The sequence below is a fragment of the Egretta garzetta genome, unplaced genomic scaffold (genome assembly GCF_000687185.1).
Source record: "Egretta garzetta isolate BGI_Z169 unplaced genomic scaffold, ASM68718v1 scaffold615, whole genome shotgun sequence".
NCBI classification, from domain to species: domain Eukaryota; kingdom Metazoa; phylum Chordata; class Aves; order Pelecaniformes; family Ardeidae; genus Egretta; species Egretta garzetta.
The window spans coordinates 1797055-1819568 of record NW_009259857.1 but is presented as its reverse complement, the minus strand read 5'-3'; the positions used below and the strand labels follow the sequence as shown (position 1 = coordinate 1819568).

The 22514-nt window shown below is 36.6% G+C and overlaps 1 protein-coding gene across 1 annotated transcript in view; it reads right to left on the bottom strand.

Annotated features, from left to right (window-relative positions):
* The window catches only part of LOC104127348 (lipopolysaccharide-responsive and beige-like anchor protein), a gene marked incomplete at its 3' end in the record, with an annotated part of 169994 nt that overhangs the window by 77685 nt on the left and 69795 nt on the right, over positions 1-22514 (bottom strand). The window contains exons 22-29 of the mRNA XM_009640012.1: positions 10206-11237; positions 8921-9096; positions 7506-7659; positions 6928-7108; positions 5505-5632; positions 4998-5105; positions 2622-2793; positions 1558-1996 (exon numbers count right to left, since the gene is read on the bottom strand). Coding sequence (XP_009638307.1) covers positions 1558-1996; positions 2622-2793; positions 4998-5105; positions 5505-5632; positions 6928-7108; positions 7506-7659; positions 8921-9096; positions 10206-11237 — 2390 coding nt within the window. The remainder of the gene's footprint in view (positions 1-1557; positions 1997-2621; positions 2794-4997; positions 5106-5504; positions 5633-6927; positions 7109-7505; positions 7660-8920; positions 9097-10205; positions 11238-22514) is intronic.

Genomic DNA, 22514 nt, shown 5'->3' with positions numbered 1-22514 from the left:
GCGTCGTCATTCTCCCAATTTTCCCCCTCTGCCCCCATCCTTCTGCCGCTCCCAAAACAAGTCCTTCTGTTTAGCATCACAAGCAGAACACAGTATTTACTTTGAGACAAGAGCAAGGCTAGCATGTACCATCTGTTTCTAACCTACCTATCTAGCCAGACAACCCCCACCACTTCTTCCCCCGCTAGCGCTACGGCAATCTGAGCTGAGAAGGTATGTTGTGACAGCTGTATCCATACCCCTGGCACAGCCACCCTCTTTCTTGGATCATCTGTATTTGCTGGTTTGAGCAAGGCAGCCATAGACTGCAAAGACCTCAGAGCCAGAGGAAGTTCAGGAATAAGCAGAGGATCAGATACTGGTACGGTAACAAGGGATCCCCTTGCACCAGATCGACTGCAGGATTTCTGGATACAACTAAGGCTTTTCTAGAGGCAGGAATGCAAGTGTAATGGGCTTCTTTCTTTTCTTTATTGTTTTGGGGAATCCTAGAGAGGTAAAACTCAGTAACTGTAGTAAGAGACAATGTGGTCTACCATACTTGGGAAAAGATAAGGAGCTAATGAGACTGAGATGTAGGGGACACCAAAATTATTATCAGGAAATACAGACTTCAAGCTAAAAGGAAAAGAAAGGGAAACAAAGTAGGAATGCCCCATTTTAAATCCACCACAGCATTTGAGTATTAAGAAAGGCAGATACTTATTAAAATGAAACAAAATTTTAAAAGCTATTATAACAACAAAGCAGGTCCAACAGCTTAGGGATATATCTACTGAATGAAGCCTGAAAGATTTAAAGTAGGCCTTTAGCACCAGAAGGTGGAATACAGATGCATTTTCGTAAATGAATATGGCAGTATTCTATAGGTAGAAGGACACCTAGATGATTAGTCCATTGTTTTTGATCCATTTGTAACTATTATTAAACCACTATTCTTTTGCAGGCCCACAGTAACAGAAACTAGATACAGCTTTGTGATCAATACACAAGCTAATCTGCATATCGTTACATTATTTAACGTCCATTTTATTTCCCCAAGTCCTTTAAAACTGACTAAATACACACAGTACAGCAACTCTCATCTGCAAGTGCTGCAGTTAAGAATAAGAGAACAGGAAAGACAAAAGAACAGCTTATACCCTTAATCTGTTCTTTTACTCTTGCAGTCATTTTTAGCCAATTTATTAGGCCTCTTACCATATTGCTTCTGAGCTGTAACGCATATGGAGACAGAAGAGTTAACTCTTATAAAGGAGGTGCTGGCTTCAAGACCTTCAAGTATAATCCAATCACCACTCATTTTTCATTTCCACAGTCTTTTATAGCATAACATAGCATCCCATGAATTGCAGAGCATACCTTCATGATGAACCTATGTGATGTCAGTGGACTTTGTAGTCAAAGGTTCTACTTGTGAATCAAAGCGTCATGATTACATTAAGTACTAGATGACACTGTACATGAGATCTGGTGAACCAACATGTATATTTTTCTGGTTTTTATAGATAACTTAAGCAAAATTAAATAGCACAAGTATTTTAGAAGTTACATTACCTGTCAAAGGAATGGAACTGTACAGGCTGCTCAGCAGCTCCATCACCAAGAACTCCCAGGAAGGTTGGTGGCAGAAGAGCAGCATCCACTGCAGTCCCATCAGCTGGTGTGCTTACCAAGCTTCTCAGGATGTCCTTTACATTGACATTTTTTGCAGTTGACACAGAAGTTGCTGGCTTACTATCCTCAGTTCCTGTCTCACTTCTGTCCTCCTGATACTTATTTACTTCTAATGAGAGTGTGCATAGTACTTCACTGATTGCATCTGGACCTGCACTGACGTTCAGAGGCCCTGCTTCAGCAACACTACTGGAATTGTTTGCTTGCCCTGAAGCTGGTTCCTCCCCAAGACCAGAATCCCGTCTTTGTACAGATGCTGTACTTTCTGAATCTTCAGTGGAGGCTGAAGCACCAAGAGCAGCAGATCGGTTTTCCAAATCTGTTCATACCAAAACCAGAAAACACATCTTAAGTTCATTACTAACAGAATTGCATTCACCACACCGCTCCTAAAGAAGTAATACCAATAGGTGACAAGTGAAATAACACAGCTGTATTTCCTCTTGCCTACTTAGAGGTTTATCTATAAGTATTTAATAGGAAACTTAGAACAAACTTAGAAAAAAATTTCTTCTAGTTTCTCATAAGCCTGAAAAGTTATAACATCCAAAATTGAGACAAGGAAATAGAAGATATTGGCTCAATCATCAAAGAATTAAAATTAATTGGTTGCCCTAGAGAAGAATAGGAGAAAGAAGTCTTATAGTGGAAACAAAAAGTTGCCACTGCCTGCTTATGCATACCTAACCTTACACAAAATAGTAATGTTTCTGCAACAAGCATTTGTGAATACTTAAGCTATTTCAGTGAGATTAACCACCTCTACATAGCAAAATCAACCTATAGATTAGGTTCTTCTCATATCAGAAAAAGATACACAAATAATGTTGTTTATATAAGGAGTTACAATATGCCTATTTCTATACAATCTCACATGGACTTCTACAAAATTTTAAGAGGCATAAGCTACATTATTTCATTTGGCAAAATAATTAACAGTTCACCTGTAGCAGGAGTTTCATTATTTTCATTCTCTGATTCCTTGAATGACTGGCTATGGTTTGGCGGTCGTCTTTCATTCTGGGGTTCCAGTATATCTCTGTATTTTGAAACCATGAGCACAGAAATAAAATATACAACAGCCAAAGCCAAAAACTGAGCCTGTTTACTATCCTCCTGTAAAAAAAGGGACACAGACGCAGAATTTTCCATTACAATTTCAGCAGCATGTTTGTTTTTCTGTAAAGTATGCCCAGCGCTACAATAAACAGACCTAGAGTAAGCTGATATGTCAACAATGGAAGAACAATATTCTCTAGTCACAGTTTGTCTCACCTATAAAGCTAGGGAATACAGCAATTGTATACAAGTGGCACTAATCCTTTCATTTTTCATTTATAAATATGACAACTTTGACTAAGGTTGTGTGTTTTGACTACATGCTTCGAATTAGTGCAGGGACTATGTCCCCTTTATTACAGGTGTTTATTACATTTTCTCCAGTGTGCCAAGATATTAACAGCATTTGCTGTGAAGTACAACCAGGCAAGCACACTCAAGAAAACAAAATTGTAAAAAAGGTTTTATTTCATCATCAGATTGTCTAGATGGACGTACTATACTATGTACAATTTAAACAAGTATTGGCAAATATGCATTTGTGTTACAGCTCTAACTTTATGAAGAGATTTTAAGAAAATCTTAAAACCAAATCTTAATATGAACTATGCCAGGTACACACACGCACACACCCCGAGTACTCAGTACTCAGAGTACTCCTAGCAAAACAGAGGAAAGAATCACGTCCCAGATCTGACTAGACATAATTTAGCCTAAGCCTGTCCCCTTTGGCTGTTGAAGGAAGAAACAACCTATATTCTACTTGGCTCAACCCAAATCCTTAACTTTTATAGAACAAGACAGAAACGGTAAACTAGTAACAGGTTAGCATCAGGCAAGCTCAGTGTGAGATTGATGGAAGTCACCTACAATGCTAAGGATTATAAAAATTTTCTTGCTAGATGAATTTTTCCAAGCCAGTGTCCAACTGTACTCAATAAAGTTGTGATCCAGTGAATTACCACTACCCCTTCCTTATTTTTACTGCTATGTTTGTAGAACACCTTGAAATAAAGTTCATATACTACTGGAAGTACTGCTACTAGTGGTTAAGTGGAATCCATCCTACAGGAGTTCCTCCTACACAGGTTCAAACCATGACAATCACAGTTCTATGTGCTGAACATAATGTAAGAAACTGCATGCAAATCAAACATAAAATATTTAGATGCAAGTATAAGCAGCTCAGACAAAAACTATTCCAAAATAAATCTTTTAAAAGTCTACTTTTTCTCCACAACATAACACTGTAGCCAAAAAGCAAAGTTATTGCATCATTTTACATTTATTTGTGAAACAGAAAACCTGGGGGATTAGGTATGCAAAAAAAAGCAGAGGTGGTGTGCATATTGCTTTTTTTAAAAGAAAAAAATGAGTACACAAAATGTGCTTGATTTCAAAAATTGCATCATTATGATTATTTTAGTTGTGACCAGTATGGAAGATTCACTTCCTGTTACTCTTTTGCACACCGATACTGAAGTAGGGGTTGAAAGAAGCTTGTTTCAATCAATAATTGCTGTAAAGATAAAAACCAAAAGATCCTTCACTAGTCTGGATAGAACAAAAGTCACTGTGTAAATCATTATACTTGCTAAATAGTCCAATTATTGTAAAATAAGTTCTGGTGTCCAAGCTTGTGGCCGCCAATGACTCATAGCCATTATAGCTGCTGTATTTGCTTACAGAGGGGGTTTTTTAAGCAATCAATCTCAATTTCCTCAATATCAGCTATAAAGTTGCTGACATAGGGCAAAGATATTTTTAGTCAATTCAAGACTAAAAAACATATGCATATTTACAGCACATGCACACAAAAAGGTTCCTCTGAGGGGAAGTACAGGAATTAGAGATGACCTCTAATTTCTAATTAGCTAGAAAGATACTCATTTTTCAAAAAGCATAGATAAATATCTTTATGATACATAGTATACATAAACAGTTTGCCTATTTACAGCATGTAAAAGTATATATTTGTACTAAACACAATATATTTAATATATGATAGGCAAAATTCCGAAGAATCAGCTCTTAGGAACACACCAAAGAGCTGATTGGCAGGCTGCGATTTTCACCTCTCCCTCTTTCCAATCCCAAACACTATAACAGCTGCAGAGTATTATGTATTCCTAATCACTGTGAGCAGTATTCAGTTTTTGTAACTTTCATTTAGCCAAACTGCGTAACACATAGCAAGTGTTCAGCAAACAGATTTATGCAGAAATCTAGCTACAAAGAAAATAACATTGTTTGTAACTTACTATATCTCTGAACACTACTGCTCGAAGTCGATTAATATCCATGTCCTGCAGAAGTCTGTCATGGTCTCGTATTGGAGAAATGCCACCAGTCACAATATCCACCGGACTCTATTAAAAAAAAACCCCACCCAAATCCACAAAACAAAACACCATATTTGTTTCAGATTCTGTTTTTAAAAGCATTCTACCAAGAATCATTAAGTGTGTACAATCACCTGCTGTACATCATATTGTCATAACTATAGCACAAAGATCAGATATGCATTTCATCTTTAAAGGAAAAAAAAAAAACTGGCAAATTCTTGTGACAGATTTATTTCACTGTGGAAGGTTAAATATGTAAGTGTTAAATTCACATCTTGTAAAAACTATTTCAAGATTTCCAGTGTTCATGCCCTGCAGCTCTATGAAAGTATCAGTGGTGCAGGTATAAATTTAAAGACTTATCCCTCTGCACAGAGTAATAATTATCGACTTTTGTATTCCTGAACGTGGTCTTACACTTGCCTTTGCTGCAGACTTTCCTGTTCCTATAAAGCCCTGCCCTGTTTTTTGGTTCTTCGCGATGTCTCCAATAGGCTTCATCTGTGCACGCTGCTGACACTCCAAGCAATTTCTTACTGCTACCGCGCATACTTGAAAGGAAAAGAAATGTTAAGAATTACTCCAGGAAATAGTATTGCTTATATCCCTTACAGAGATATACAATACTTTTCTGTTTGTCACTTAAAACTAAAAAGTTTAAGCATACTAATTAAAATGATACTTTGCTCCCATAAATTTTAAATAATCGCAAGACAATGCTCAAAATTCTTTAATAATTTTTAACTAACAATTAATAAAAAACTATTAGAACATGTTTGCTATATCTAATGGATACTTCAAAGTGAGTAAGTTAGCATCCCTCATTGAAATTTTACCATGCATACAACCATGGGGCGGGAAGGGTGAAGACAGCTAAATTTCACAGACTAGTGAGGAAGAAAGACAAGTGATACACTAGTGAAACAAATGACACTGTTTGCTTCATGATGCTCTGTTACTCTTGGACTAAATGTTCTGAAGTTACATGATTTATTTTTTTAGCTTCACAATTATACCTGTTTCATCTTCTAATATTATTTTCAAAGGAAAAAAGAACTAACCCCACCTCTATACCTGTTTGCATCCCATAAATCTTGTTCTACCTGCACAAAGTTTTAATTGCCTAGAAAGGGAGAGGAAGGCTAGTTACTGTTGAGGCTCTGAGCTGCTCTGGCACTCATGCAAATTAAATTTTTCATTACAAGACGTCTTACAGCATGCAACTAGCATGAATACTCTCCTCCTGTATTAACTAACTGAACCCAGTTATGGTCTTGTATGTTCTCATTTCCAGAATAGTCATTACTTTTTTTAGGTAATGACCACTTCCTTTCAATCCGATTTGATGCAAACATATTATAATACTGGATACAACTACTGCCCAATTTGAACCCTACTCTTCAGAAATTTATGTCTCTAGTTTTCACCGTACCATCATCTACTGACCTCAAGATTTAAACCTCTTTCTACGTAAATGTTCATGTTTTTGTATATACTACAAGATTTCTTTTTCTTAAAGCTGCTACATTCTCAGCCTTGATTATTTCAGGAACTTTGGGAAAAGAAATATCTTCATGGGTAAAATGAAAACATGCATACACAACAGCCAGACTACCAAACTTAATCACTTATTTTATTTAAACTTTTTAAAGAGGAAAAGAACCCCATGTATATGCACTGCAGAATACAGTAATAGTAAAATAGTAAAAGATCCCAATGCTCCTTTGACTAAATTTAATCTTGATTTAACCAAAAAAAGGACAGGAAAAAAACCCCAAAGCTAACAATTGCTAACTATTTAGTAACAGCAAACTCCTATGCTCATTAAGTAGTTTTATTTGCTTACCCAGACGAAGACATTGTCGCAGAATTCCTCCAGATGACATATTTTTCTCAGACTCAATTTCAGTGAAACCAAGAGAGCTTGCAAAAATTAGCACATCCACAAGGTTGATTAACCTCTGGAGAAACGTTAAAGATGCTTCTACTGAAAGTCCTTGAGTTGGCTCAATATTCTCCAATTCATGCTACACAGAAAAATTGAAAGCAACATTTACTTCTTCACAAAGGTGATATTCCTACAACTTAAATGAAGAAAAATGTATGCTGGAATTCCATTTTCAGTCACATTCAAAAGTAGTAATTAGTCATTCTAGGAACAATCAGTAATATTGGTATTTAATCCCATTCCAGACCACTGTGGGACAATGAAGCTAGGCAACTTCTTTTTATGTCTTCAGGCAGGCACCCAATTTGTCTTAGGGACAGCATGGGAGTTAGCAAAGAAAGGGAAGAGATGCTTGTGGAAATATCCCACACGCATTCCTGTTTCCCAAAAGGACAGATATAATAGTTAATACACTGCATAAAGAAAGGCATCCTCCCACAAGAAATACATTTTCAAATAAAAATAAAGTTTCTTACAGTAGCAGATGTGGCAGCAGAAAGCAACGGCAATATACCACCACAAGCCATGATCATGTTATCCATCACTTGAGAGATGAGGTGAATTGTGTTGTGCACAAATATGACATTGTCACTGCTATTCACAAAGTCCATTACAGTTTTTGTAGAATGGCTGTCCAAAAAAAAACAAAAAACAACCCCCCAAACATTCAGAATACAGCTTTATTTTGTGGCATTTTAGCATCTTTATGCTTTCATAAAACTAAAACCAGACAGCAGTGAGGCAGCAAATATCACATGACCATAAGGGTCAACTGATGTACCTTAATCTAAATCTAAAACTACCTTTCCTTTCTGTTGTTAAACCTCTCCAGATCATAGCTTGCTAAAAATATCAAGAAGCGTGTTAATCATCATTTGGATAAAGATACATTATAGGCTGGTCTATAATTACTTGCTATAGCAAAAGTCACTATCAGGCAATACAATAAAGTTTCCTGGAAGTGTGAACTAGATTTGAACTTAAATCTTTGGAAAAATAAAGCAAATACTAAGGGCTTCTCAAAGAAATTAAAAATCAACAAAACAAAAACTTGAATTCTGTTAAACATGGAAATAGATTTTCAAAACAGAACCTAAACTAAAAATATATTATAGCTATATCTGATGATGTCCTGAGAGGTTAATTTAATTATAACCTAAACATTATAGTCAGACAAAACTTCACTTCAGTTTAAATTGTTTTAATCACTTAAATACTCTATTTCTTCATCCTTACATTCCTTTTTATTGGGTCAGTACAGCTATATGGTTCCATTTAAATTTGACATTCACTACTACAAGCTAATAATAGATACCACTCTTATTTAAGTTATTAAATTTTAACATTAAAATGCAGAATTACCACAGTTTTCAAAGTTTCCTTTTTTTTTTTACTAAATTCATCTTCCAGATCCCTGTTAGAAGTTAATTTTTAAATGCATAGGACATCTCTGCGTTCACAGAATCCTATCAAAGCAGCAACATAGTGTGTGTAAATGCAGAAGTAATAAATACTATTTGGGATAGATTTTTTTTTTTTTAGTCCATATTTAGATACTAATAAAAGATGCAGGCCCTTACATACATTAGGAACATGAAAATCATGGTCCAATAAAAATCAACAGCAAGACTGCCACTGACTGAAATGTAGCCAGGATTTCAGCCTAAATACATGTGCAGGCCCTCAACCAATGTCTGTAAAGAGTCCTAAAAAAAATCTGAGAATATCTGGGTATAAGTCACAACATAAGTAAGGCTACTGAATGAGTAAAATACCAGATGTGCAACATTCAAAGTCAAAGAACAACTCTGATGCAGTTTCAACAAAATCTCAAGTTAATTATAATTGAAATGCCTGTCTAGATCATTCCATATTAAGCATATAAATTTACCTTCTCCACATCTGTATATCTGTTTCTATGGAAAAGAGCAAGTCTGTGAGCAAGCGCTGATGCATCAGTGACCACTTAAACTCAGGAATACGGAACACAGTTGACCTAGAGTCTCTTCTCTGCCCATCTGATGTAGCAGCTAGCTCTTGTCCTGAAGAATCTTGCTGCCTTGAGGTCTGAATACACAGTTTGCAGACAAAAAAAAAAAAAAAAAAAACAAAAAAAAACCAAAACAAACCCCCATCCTGGTTATTAGTTTCCATGGCATACACTGAAATGCTTTTAATATGCTTGAGATTTTAGATATTCAACAAGTTTAGACTGCATACACAGTTACAAATAAAGCTAAATCTATTATACAAATGCTATTTTCTGGATATACCAAACCTACGAACTAGTCTACAGCTGCACTACCACACCTGTCAGTCCAGGCATACACAAGCAGCAACCCAACCTTACCACAGGGGGAGTACATGTTGCTGTAGACAGTGGTTTTCCTCCTTTAAGGAAGAATGGTGCAGAATGAAGAGCATCCGTTAGCAGGTATCTCTGCAGAAGGGAAGTACTCAGATACATGACTATTTGACCATGAAAAGTTGAGTTAGAAACTAAAGACTAAAGGGATGGCACACTGCAGCACGCAACAGAAGCCTGGCTTTAAATTACACTTGCACAAAAAAGGTCAGCTGATGTGATGGAGAGACACTCCTACCAAATTTTATAGTTTCAGGTATATATATACACACATAGTGTACCTCCTGCAGAGTAGCTAGTGTAAAAAAATATTTTCACAGATTGCGTCAGGATATGAAACAAACTTAAGGCTATTTTTTTTCTGCACAGGTAATGTTCGCTTCTCAATCATTGTAAGAGTTGAGATTATAAGAGACCAGATTGAAAAGACTAAAAGGCAGGTTGAGTAAAGAAGCAGAAGAAATTCTAGGTAAAATCCTCTCAGAATATATAAATTTTTCTTTCAATTCTTCAAACTTAAGAACAGAAGTACCAACACAGATGAAGTGTCTATGTAGCCAAATACTCAAGCTTCCATCAGCATCCATAAGTGTACATACAAAGAATAAAATCTTAGAGACTCCTCAGTACACAAATAAGTAAGAATTATGGCTATTTTAATCAAGGGTTTGAAGTATTCTTTAGATAACTCAAAACCCACACACATCAAATTCCCCAAAAAGTGTATTGGCACAGTTTTTCATAAAATGTCATAAAATAAGAACTTCCTTTTATTTTTAAGCTAGACAGATGAAGGACAAGTAGAATTTACCTCAGGTATGGATCTGGGGGGCAGAGGTGCTTCTAGACATGTGTTAGCTTTCAGTTCCAGTTTTTCTGTATCTGATGCAACACTAGAAACATCAAGCTTGGCGATTCTTTTGTCAGAGGCTCCAGCAGACTCTGACACATGTGCATTTGTATTTTCTTTAGTTGTTTTGGTTTCACTAGAAAGAATCTTTTCTTCCTCCAGCTTCTTTTTCCCTTCTGAATCCAGTTGAGTCGCTACTTCTCGAACTGCAGAACTCACTGTTTCCGCTAAAGAAGTCAGTTCTTGTTTTTTCCCATCCGCACCTTCAGTATCTTCAGATTTTAGAAGCACAGATCCAGGTTGCTTCTCTATTGTTTTTTCCTGCTTTGTCACTTCGCTTTCAGTAGAGCTACATTCCTTGTTTGCTTCTGCAAACTCTTCTGAAGGCAAAGGCATACTACTTTCCTCTTTCAAATCAACAAAGTCGTCTTCATCTTCCACCTCTACTGTTGATTTTTCCAGTCTTCTTGGACTTTCAAGAGTTTCTCCTTCCACAGTAGTTTGCATTGCTAAAGAAGCAGCAGTGACAGCTAGTGTTTCTTCCACAAGCTTGCCAGCTTTGCTCAGAGAATCCTCAATTGCTTCAGCTATCCCAGTACTAATTTCTGAAACACTGGGCTTTATTGCTTCTGGTTCTGGAGAAAATTCTGCACAAGATACTGCCTTTAAATCCTGTGTAGTCTCCCTGTCTTCCCCCTCTAACTCCTCTCTACGATTAGACACCGAATGGGTTTGTTGGTCACCAACTGACAAGGTATTTGTCTCTTTTTTTTCAGTACTGCACTCCATACCATCATGCATAATGCAGGAAGCAGCAGCAGCATCTTCTTTTAACTCCAAACATTGTTGCTTTCCTTTGGTTTCAGCTTCTTTGCCAAGTCCAGAGATTGTTCTAATTGGAGTTGAAGAATGTATTCCACTCCCTTCGCCTCCTTTCCCTTGGTACTCCCTGTACATTTGAGAAAGACTCTCTTTGTGCATTTCAAAAGTTACCTAGGACAACAGAGTTGAAAGTACATTAAAATCATATATTAATTACTGTTTTCTTGGAAAAAAAAAACCAAACCTAAAATCACTGCTCAAATGACAAAGTTATACTACAAGTTTATGCTGCATATTGTCCTGATGATAAAAAAAAACAATTTCACATTGGAGATCACTTCAATTGAGAGCAAGTTTTTCTTAAGTGTACCTGTTATTCCTGATCAAAAGAAAGAAAAGGAAAAAAAAAGTGACACCAGAGTAAAAAAAACACTAGACTGATCCTAAGGATAGGAATTTAAATACTTACTAGAAGTACTCAGAGTTTTAAAGAAGTTAAAAGTAAAAGAAGTTAAAAATATTTAATGTTTAATACTTATAGTTAACACTTGCATTATTTCCTAGGCTAATTACAGTCATCAGTAATTAGAGTTACCTGTGCTGCTTGCATTCATGTAATTGTATAGGATGCAGACAAAAATGCGACAGAACAACATCCAGAGAATTACTAAATTTGAGATAGCTGACAATCTCAAATATTTTGTAAGGGGGGGACACTGTGATAAGTAGCAGGGGCACTTACTATAGCTGAGCATTCACATCATTTTAGCACCTTGAGTATGCTGAAAAATCCACAACAATAAATAAACTTTCAAGAAGTTTACATTAAAAAAATACGATCCCACAAAGCCAGAGCAGAGGGAAGCATGTAATGAAGCCAAAATGCTGGGGACATCCAAATGATACCCAACACTCTCCAGAGGGCTTCTCCTCTGGTGAATGCTATTCACCCAGTTGAAAAGGCACATGAGAACAGCTACACAATGTGACTGAAGTGAGAGGACCTTCCAATGGATGAGCTGAAAAAAAATTATTATTGTTTTTAGGTATATTAAAAAAATTCCAGATACAAAAATTCTTCATATACATACTGATAAAACTAATTTGCCCAAATAAATAGCTGTGTGTTGAAAGAAAATCTCACTAGACTGAAGTTTTTATTATGCTGTCATTCAATTTAGTTGATCCATACCTTTCTATTTAGCACTTAGATTTATCTTGTATAACAGAAGTGTTCATTTATCTGTAAGCTTAGTTCTCAAAATTTTCCCAACATAAGCTGCAGCATTTTCTTTATCATAAAGATTTTTCCATAGACAAAGCAGAGCAGTACATTTTACTAAGTATATGAATGCACATTTTCTTATTCTCTTACATACTAAACTCATTCATTTAGATCTCATCTAAAAATTCCATGTACATGGTATTCAAAGTGACAATTAGTCAGTAGAAACACTTTCTCTTAAGATGATACATGTAAGTCAAAAACTAACTTGACAGGTTAAAAAGGTACTAGAAATTACAGTTAAAACATCAGAGAGGAGCAAAGAAAGAACAAAGGTAAAAAGGAGTATTCTTGGCAGGTTGTGTTGTCAAACATCAGCTTTTTAACATACTAATTTCTCCATCTATCAAATACAAATTAAAGTACTGTAGGAGCAGTGTACTATTCCATCACATGACCTGAAGCATGTTATTTGTTCAAGTTGATTTAATTGAAACTTGAGTCTCTAGCAATAGAACTGGGATATCTTCTTCCTCCTGTTTTTAAAAAAAAAAGTCTTCCTGTATTGGTTTTAAATGAGTTATGTGAAAACAAAAGTGCAAATCATTACAAATGACTGAAAGTTCATCCATCTGTCACAATGGACCTTTAAAATATTTGATTATAGGGTATTGCCAAATAGAGCATGTGGGGGACATTATTTTTTTAGAAATACTTCCTTCCCAAGCTGTACCACAGTCGGGATGTCAAAAGCAACCCAAAATATATCATGCTAATAAGCTCTCCCTTGCACTTTTGTTTTCAAAAACATGATTAGGCAAAGCTGCTAGTTTTGGTCAAATCATTACTTTTCTGAAGAAGAAATCTTGGCAACTTGAGCTTATTGCCAAGCTAGCTTTCCCTCTTCTCTCTCTCTCCCTGTTGCTTCCTCCATTTCCAAAACTACAAAAAGTTTTATTCCATCAAGTACTAAAGAGACATTCAACAAATAAAACCACTGTGGTTTATTTCAGCCAAACTTATCATATGTACTTTCCAGAAAACACACTTACCCACAATACGTATACACATTACCTATGCAAGTATAGCTATGACAAATCTGTGATAACATAGCTACCTTTACGCATTTGTCTTCAGTATCAGACTTGTTATTGCAACATTCATTTTGAAAAATACATGGGAAAAATGACTCCTCAAAAGTATTTGCAGGCTTTAGCTACATCACACACTTACTTATTTAATGCTGTTAAGCTACATCCAAGTATGAGACCTGGATTCTACTCTGGTTATGCACTGCTTCCAAAACAGTTGAACAAGTCTCAGGTCTAGCCTCAAAATCTTATTTTACTAGTTCCCTTGAACCAAGGCAAAGCAAGATAAGATAGAGAATGGCACCTTTTTTTTTTTTTGTGGGAAGGGGCAAATGAGGGGGACATGCATGCCAAATTCTATTACTCTCACTGCCATCTCTCCCCAGTACAAATGGGGATAGGCACGATGACACTAAGATGATCACAAGAGAATGGCTAGAGGAACCTGTTACAGAAGATTATTTTCTCCAGTGCTCAAACTTGAGCGCAATAGAGAGTAGTACATGACTCTCAGAACATGTTTAACAACAGCAACAATTCACTCTTAATGGAATGAATCATAGAGATGTTTTGCAGGACTGGCAGTTACTAAATCCACCTTGCAAAACGAGCACATTCAGTCTTGCAAGAGTTTAATCAAGCAATACTTGATGTTTACACTGGTCCTTACAAAACACAAGAAGCTTTAACAGCAATACTAAGTTCTAAGTTCTGGCAGCCCTATCTACGTAACTGCTCTGATAAATTACTAACCTGGTTAAAGTAAATTGCAAGCATCAAGGAATATACATTTAAACGCATTCTAAAAGCATATAATCAGTTCTGTTACAGCTGCTTTCCCCTAGCACTTCAAGGTTAAGGCCAGAAAGTAACATCAGATCATCTAGCCCTTGATTTTAACCCACTTTCCTACACATTGGGCCCAGTAACATGAATTGGATGACAGCATCCAGAAAGTTGGCCAGCCTTGGTTTTAGAAATCAAGAGATTCAATCTCCCCTGGATCATTTGTTCCAAATCTACTCTACCACCAAAAAAAAAAAAAAAAAGTATGCTTCTTGATTTTGAAATTCTAGCTTCAATTTCTTCAACGTCTGCATTTGAGTTATTAGAAATACCATGTCTTCAAGGTTATTTTTTTTTCTTTAACATACTACAACAATGTTTTTAAAAGCCCAAAAGATGGAGATGTAAAGATGTAACAGCATCATCTACAAAGACTGAGCTTTCATACAGAAGGACTAGAATCCTTCCTGTGGCCCCCTTCTGCAACCTTTCCAGCTCTTCACAAAATCTTTAATAGTGCGAACACCTGTATTTTCTTGCATCATCCTAGTGTAAGTCTCAAACTCATATGCAGGAGTAAAAGCAACCTACTTTATGGCTTCTCACTTTCCACTCCACAAACACATTCGACAGCGCTGGCAACTACTTTCAGAGAAATGGTCAGTTAGTTATATCTCAGTTTGTATAACCTGTGATATAATCTTCTTCTGTAACACTAAGTTTTTCCTAGTGTGCTACCAAGCCAACCCCCTTTACAAAAGCCTACTGCGGCTTCAGATTTTCTCTTATCAACCAAATTTATCATCTTGTTAACAGCATTAAATCAACCCTACTTGAAAACAAGTAAAAATCCACTCTCCATAAATCCAGGGTTGTGAGCTTGCTTTTAATCTCCTCCCTCCCCTCAGGATCCGGAAATCCACCATCTCATGGGCACTACAGCCAAGGCTGCCTTTGACCTTCACATTTCCAATAAGCCCCTTGCTGGTGGTGAGTATGAGGTTCCAGCAAACACCTCTCCTCATTGTCTTCTCTATCACTTGGAGGAAGAAGTTGTCAATGAACTCAAGGAACGTCCCGGATTACTTATGTACTGCTGTGTTGTCCCTCCAGCATATATCAGGCCCATAAGAGCCAGAACCTGCAAACATGAGGCTGCTCCTATCTGTCTGTAGAGGACCTCATCTGCTTGTTCTTCCTAGTCAGGCAGCCTGTAGCAGACACCCACTATAATGTCACCTTTACCTGTCCTCTCTTTAATCCTAATCCAGAAACTCTCAGTTGGCTCCGTACTCAACCTCAGGCAGAGCTCCATGCACTCCAACTGCTCTCTCACATAAAGGGCAACTCCCATTCCTCATCTTCTCAGTCTGTACTTCCTAAAGAGCTGGTATTCCCTCATTACATCACTCCAGGCATGGAAGCCATCTCACCATATCTCCATGATCCTAACAAGATCATTATGTGCATGTCATACTTCATATTACATTACTGAAAGTTCCAAGTTTTCTGGCCCCTCATTAGCAACTTCACTGCCTCATTAATAAACATGCCATAACCAAGATTTCAGTTATTTTTAATAGCGTAAGTTCTTATTTCCTTGCCAACAACAGAGACTCCCCGCCTCCAAGCTCTTTCCTTCACATCATAACTTCTCATTTAATTCTAAGGACACTTAAAATTTCAGTGTTGGAAGAAAATTTCATCTAGATCTAAGACTCCCTGTTTTATATAATCCAAACAACCACAAAATCAAATTCTGTCTAAAAACTAGGCACTGTTTCAGCAAAGCCCCCCAAGTATTTATTAGCGATATATACTTATCTTATTGATTCATTATTCAAAATGGATGGTTGGACTTGATAATCTTAAAGGTCTTTTCCAATTTAAACAATTCTGTGATTCTATTCTATGAAAATCTTCCCATGCTACTTTTTCTCTTTTGCCTCTTAGGAGAGTTTCCTGTCGTGTGCTTTATTTTTCCTAATAACCTACATGTGCTACCTAGGTATTTGTATTAATTTTGAATGCTAACATGCAAATCATGAATTACAATCTGAGCAGTTTTGTTTTTCCAACTAAGACTACTTAAGTCATTTTTTATTTTCCTTAAGGCATTTGCAACTGTAAAGCTGATAATACAAAATTAATTACTAGAAATTGTTCTAAATTAGTGAGCTAAAAGGCCAATCATTAATCTTCACCATCATTTGATGGTTAATCCATAGCTGTTTGCAATGCTTGGAATGCATCTCTACGCACTACTAGTTAAAGACACTTGTGAGCTAATAACTGCAACATTTGCCTCTGCCATTAATTTTAACTTAATTTGACATCCAACATTTACTAATTGCCAAGGAGAAAAATTAGCATACGGCAATGAAAAAGGTTAAGATGATTGACATTTGCAGTAAAGAACATAGGGAAAATATTTTAACTATACGTTAAGATTTTGTCCTTTTTTTCATTATCAGGTGGGCAATTTTGTAAGAGAGAGGAAGGGAATGTCTGCCAGACAGGTCAGACAATTATATAGTGCTGCTGTTTCCTTACAGAGTCTGTTCAGTGCAAACTAGCTCCTGTGCTGCTGACACCGTCAATAAACTCTTCATAATTCCAGAAAGCATTACAACTTTTTAAATCCTAACAAGGACTTTATTGACCTGTTTTTCCACTTCTCCTCTAGCAACACTAACTGTTCAAAAGTGGAAACTAATCTCCAAACAGAAACAGGTTTGTTTAGACAGGAGGCACCAATATCTGAAGACATCAAGCCTAATTTTCAATTCACTGAACCAAAGGTACAAAGGTGCTGTGTGCACCATACACTGACTTACAGTCTGTAACCCACTGACCTGAGGAATCTCTGGGTTATTTCTGAGTGGTTCAGAGAAGAAAGCTAAGAAAAGCAAATTAACATATCTTATGCAGGACACTATATATGAGAAGTTTCTAGAAGTCATCTAAGCTTTCATCAAAAAAAGCAGTCACTGACACACAAGGGGTGGGGGGAGGAAAAAACAAAAAAACCCACTGTATCAAGACATTTTCATGTTCCTGCACCCTGCATTTTCATCTGAGTAGCAATAGTTTCACCTTTTTTCTCCTCAGCTTGAGCAAAACATATACATGCAAATAATTTCTAGAATAAGAAAGTATTAGTCAATATACTTCGTAAAAGTCTTTGCTTATCTGAGAGAGAATTTTATGTATGTTGGCAGCTTTTTATTTTCAAATCAAGTCAAGGTATAGCTTACTGTTTCATCACCATACAATAATAAATTGAAACAGCACACTAGACATGTATTTGCTCATTTTTACGAATTCAACTATTGCTTTTAATTTGTTTAAATTGCAAGACATGAGCACATTATCCTCTCAAGGTATATGTTTTCTCTCTATCTCAATCCCTGCCACCATTCCTCCAGTTCAGCAGACTGTCAAATTCTGCCTTGTGCACATCTGAGATTTAGTTATTAACAAAAAAATGTTGTAACTAGATTCAGTGTTTACCACTCTGCACTGTCATAATACCCAGCTATAGTTCTTGTGCACTTTTCTCTTTGGCCATCCTTTCCCAATGCCTCCATGTGTTGTAGGCAGCCCCATAGGAGAGACTCCACATCCATCATTTCAAGTCATGGCCCAGAGGCCCAATTCAGTCCCCACAGCCACAACCTGAACACAGGTAGCAGCAAGGTCAATGGAGGTTTGCCTCAAACTCTGCAACAACAGCAAAGGAGGCCGCTATCAAGTCTTGAGGCTGCAGACACAGGTCCCATCTTCCAATGATTTTTATACCAAGTTATACAGATGAGAATCCATTGTCTTTTCAGGTCATCTTTGTCTCTTTATGCATCAGTTCTTTCCACTGCAAGTGTTTCTCCATTTCTTCTTTTTGAGACCTCTGGCACTTCTCAACCAGTAGCAAATCTCTATTACACTCTTCTTTTAAGGCTTCTCTGCCTAATTCCTCTACCCAGCTGATCCTGTTCTTTCCTGATTCATAAATTCTCAGTTTAACTTGCTCACTCTGTTCTTGTCCCCTATTTCACACTTTTCTTTCTGTTTGAATTAGTCAAATTTTAGCATCTTGCAGCTTTATTCATTACATTCCACTCACTCAAACTGTCTGAATAATGAGATGGAGGAGCTCCCCATTAAACCATACCTGCTGCATGCATAAGAGCCCGTCAGTGCTACAGATCCCTCCTCCTGACTATTCTGCCTGCTGAATAATGAAAATACTTTCTTCTCCTCAGAGACATTGATTAAGAAAAGCCTTCCCACACACCTACTACAAGAATAGCTGTAACAAGGAAACATTTAGAAAAGGTGAAGGACTGCATTGTAACCACACATCTTAGAGGGTACACAGCTTTAAAGGAGGCTGCACATTCTAGCCTCCAAGTTTTTCTGCTCTATGTAAGTCAGGTGACTCCCTGAGAATCTTTTCTATCTAGAACAAGCAATATTTTTTTATAAATAACTATACCATAAGAAGGAACACCATATCTAAACATTTCAAGTGTGCTACTTCATTTGCGTCTCCCCCCAGCTTTTCTTCATTGAATCACTGGGCATCGCACAACCGAAAACCAAAAACCTGCAGTAGCACAGTGACCCTCTTGGCTAGCTACTTCTCCTTCCCCTCAGGGTAACACAGACACACTTTTCAGAGGACTGAAGAACATCTGAAGCCTTCAAAATGCCCTGGAGCTAGAAATGCCTGCACATAGTACTGTGGGAGACCCTAGCTTCTTCAAGATAGGGAGAAGAAACAGACAAAATCGTCCTCAATAACTCATGAATGCCAATGGGATTTGGACTCAAGAGAGCCTGACGGCCTGTTACTTGCTAAAACTACTGAGCCATGTTCACTTCTCTGCATATTAGGTTTTAAGCTGCCATCAATATATTAACACCTCCACCACCTAAACTTTGCTGCTTTTGCTGGTTTTCCCTCATCTGACAGTGATGAAAATCAGGCAAACAAACACATATAAATGCTGTGCACACCTTTTATTTTTATTCCTGTATGAGCACTGAGGAACAACTGTACTTCCTTAGACTAAAAACTAACAATTATTTAGAAATGCACTGTATGTTAAAGTCACAATACCGAAGTTTTAAGATTATACTTCTTCCCATCCAGATCAGTGAACAAAGTTTTTCCCCTTATATAGCAGTAAAACTGTAGCTTATACATATTAACATTTCTGAGCCTTACTCAAAGAAAAATTCGTAAGCTGCTAAAAAAAAAAAAAAATTATATCAGAGTTTATCCAAATATCTTCTCTTTAACCAAATCACATGCTAACATGAAACAACTTTTTAGTAGTAAAATATATTTAGGGGCCTGAAATAAGCAAATGTTAGTTCTTCCCAGTAGTTTAAAACATTCAGATAATTTAGGACTATTATACTGTGTAAATCATTATACCCTTTTAAAACTTGGGGAAGCTGAAAGGTCAAAAAGGCAAGTTGTCCACCATTCTTTACTTGTTTCCTATTATTAACCCCAAAATCCTTGGTCCTTTTGACAAAGTAACGTGGCTAGACAGATAAAATCTAAGGCCTAGCTAGCATGGTTACAATGTTTAAAAAACAGAAGTTCTTGGATGGTCTTCTTGGTTAGAACAAGCTGGAGTTGTGAATTAACTTTTTCATTAACATTTTAATTGAACTAGAAGCCACAGATAAAACACCTTTGTATACACCATGTTCATATTTGGAAAACATAAAAAAATATAATATGGAGATGACCAAAATACATGAGCAATACTAAGAAATTTGGCTTTGAGAAGGTTACACGCACCTTCTAAATTCTGAGTGCAGGGAAACCAGTGTAGTGCAATTATGCTAGAAAAGCCATTGCTGCTTATAAAACGTTGTGCAGCTGTTGGAGGAGAGGGTTACAGTGACAAACAGCTTCCCTGCTACAAAGGTGGCAGGAAATCTATCAAACTGGACAATAAAATTGCAATTGAGTTTCTTTGGCTTTTTATAGCAGCTGCATGTATCTTGATGTGTAGCTCTGCAAAACCTATCCAATTCTGTAACACTAGTCCTTTATATACTAGTTCTTTATCATAGAATGGTGTTATAAATTAGTGGCAAGAATGGCGCAGAGGGTTGTAAAAAGGAAAAATAAGCAGTAACCCAATACAATTAGAGATGAAATAATAAAAACACAAATTGGTTATTCTCTTAGCAATGTTAAGGAAATATTTTTGTTCCCATAATTCCTACATTACTTTGAAAGCATGCTAGAAATCAAAAACATCTGAGATGCACTTAGTATCGAACAATTTGCCCACTGAACTACGCCTATACGATGGTATGTGTGAATCTGCACGAATCTCAGCATTGGCATAACAGGATACAAGAACCTTCAAACTAAGTAAAGTTAAAAGGGTTTAAAAATTCATTATCATTAGGTATTAACATCAGTTTACATGGGCATTTTCAAGTGATTAGTAAGGTTTTACCACAAAGAGCTTTTTTTGTGATTTATCCTTATTTATGCTTATGTAATTAAAACATAGTTATGAAACATCACCTGGCTTTATATTACTAGTTGCATAAATTGCACATATTATTTATAAAAAAGTTCAAACAGAAAATGCACAATAAAGGTGAAAAAATCCAATTTTAAAATCCTTTATTATTGCATCATCATTCATATCACTATTGTTAAGTTAGTTTCTGGGTGCTTTTGTTGTTTAACCATTTTCGTTTAGGCTTCTGGAACTGGAAAATATTAGCACCGATGTCCAAACAAACTGAACTCCTTTATGATTGCTTCAAAATTACACCACTGTTCTGCTGCTAGCACTGCCCACACTGACACGCTTCTAACCTCGCCACTGTCCAACTCCCTCTGAAGTAGGCTGGAAGAACAAACAGCCCTTACACATCGACCAGAAAACGAACAAAGTCAGACTTGGGAAAACTGGTACAGGAAGTTACTTCTACAACCGAGGATACCTCACTATGCGAGCATGCCCAAAACAAAATATGAGAAACACAGAGTGAAGCACATCGTTTTGTCATTCACTATGGTATTGCACAAAAACATACAGCCTTAAAAAAAAACAAAACCAAACCACAAACCACAGTAACATTATCAGTACCTCAGGTTTTTTGGTATTTTCTAAAACCTTTTTTTTTTTTCCGTAACATTTGGCTGTGGCACCACAATAAAATCTTGGGTTTTCCTTTATGAACGCCAGACCACTGATTAGCCACATTAAGTCACTGAAGATAATGACCAAAAATCCATATAATCATTTTGGCACAGAAGCTGTTTAAATGAGATTTCCAACATTACATTATCTTGCAAAAAGAGTCTAAGAATAGAACTACAGCTTATAAGATAATGTGCTAGGTAATTTTTAAATTCAATACACCAAAGCTCTGTATAACAGAGGTAGAAAGGTGGCCTTCCTTCACTCACCTCTCCATCTTTCCCCAGGGACAGTTCCCCAGCAATTCCCAGCAATCACAGAAATGCTTTAAATTATGCCAGTTTCTACAAAAGCACATTAGGGATCTTTACTCTGACTACAGCTTGCTATTGTATATCTACTCCTCCCACAGCCTCTGCATCTTGGAGGAAAGAGAGGAAACAGGTTTTTTGAAGACTGCAGAACCGACACAAAAGAAGACTAAGGATATTTCAACAACTAAAGTGTGATCCCTGTAAGGGTTAAAATTTGGCCCTGGATTCTTTGCACCTGGATTCCATTCACTTAAGTGACTCTTCACTTCTCATTTCACACACTTTTATTATATAGATTTCTACATTTGTCTCCCCATAGCCCCATAATCCACCATCAAGCTATGAATGTGATAAATAAACAGAGCTGCAAAGTAACAGTATTATTGCTGTCTGCAGAGACTGAGGTTTTTTTGAGAAAAAATTGATACAAAAATCAAGGACCTCAGAAATGGTAACAATTCCTTAGAAACATAAAATGATCTTTAGGATTCATAGATGTCCTTCTCACATGGTTAAGTTGCACACATTTAAAAATATACAATTTATAACTTAATTCATCCTATAATTCTGATAAACCAGAATAATTGAGGCCCACACTGGCCTTGCTCTCTTGTTCAGAATAAGGCAGGGCAGTTATGTTTTATACTACTGTGCCTTGTTCAAAGATCCACTAGTAACTTTTATGATATAATTCTGGTTATAACAACAACAAAAAATCAGACAGAAGAATAATGAACGGTAATAGTCTCATTCATACTGCAAGGATTTGCGTTCTCGCCCTGTATTCCATGACAGCTTAACAACTGAAGCATCTGTCTTAACTTTGATTTCTTTCCTTTTTA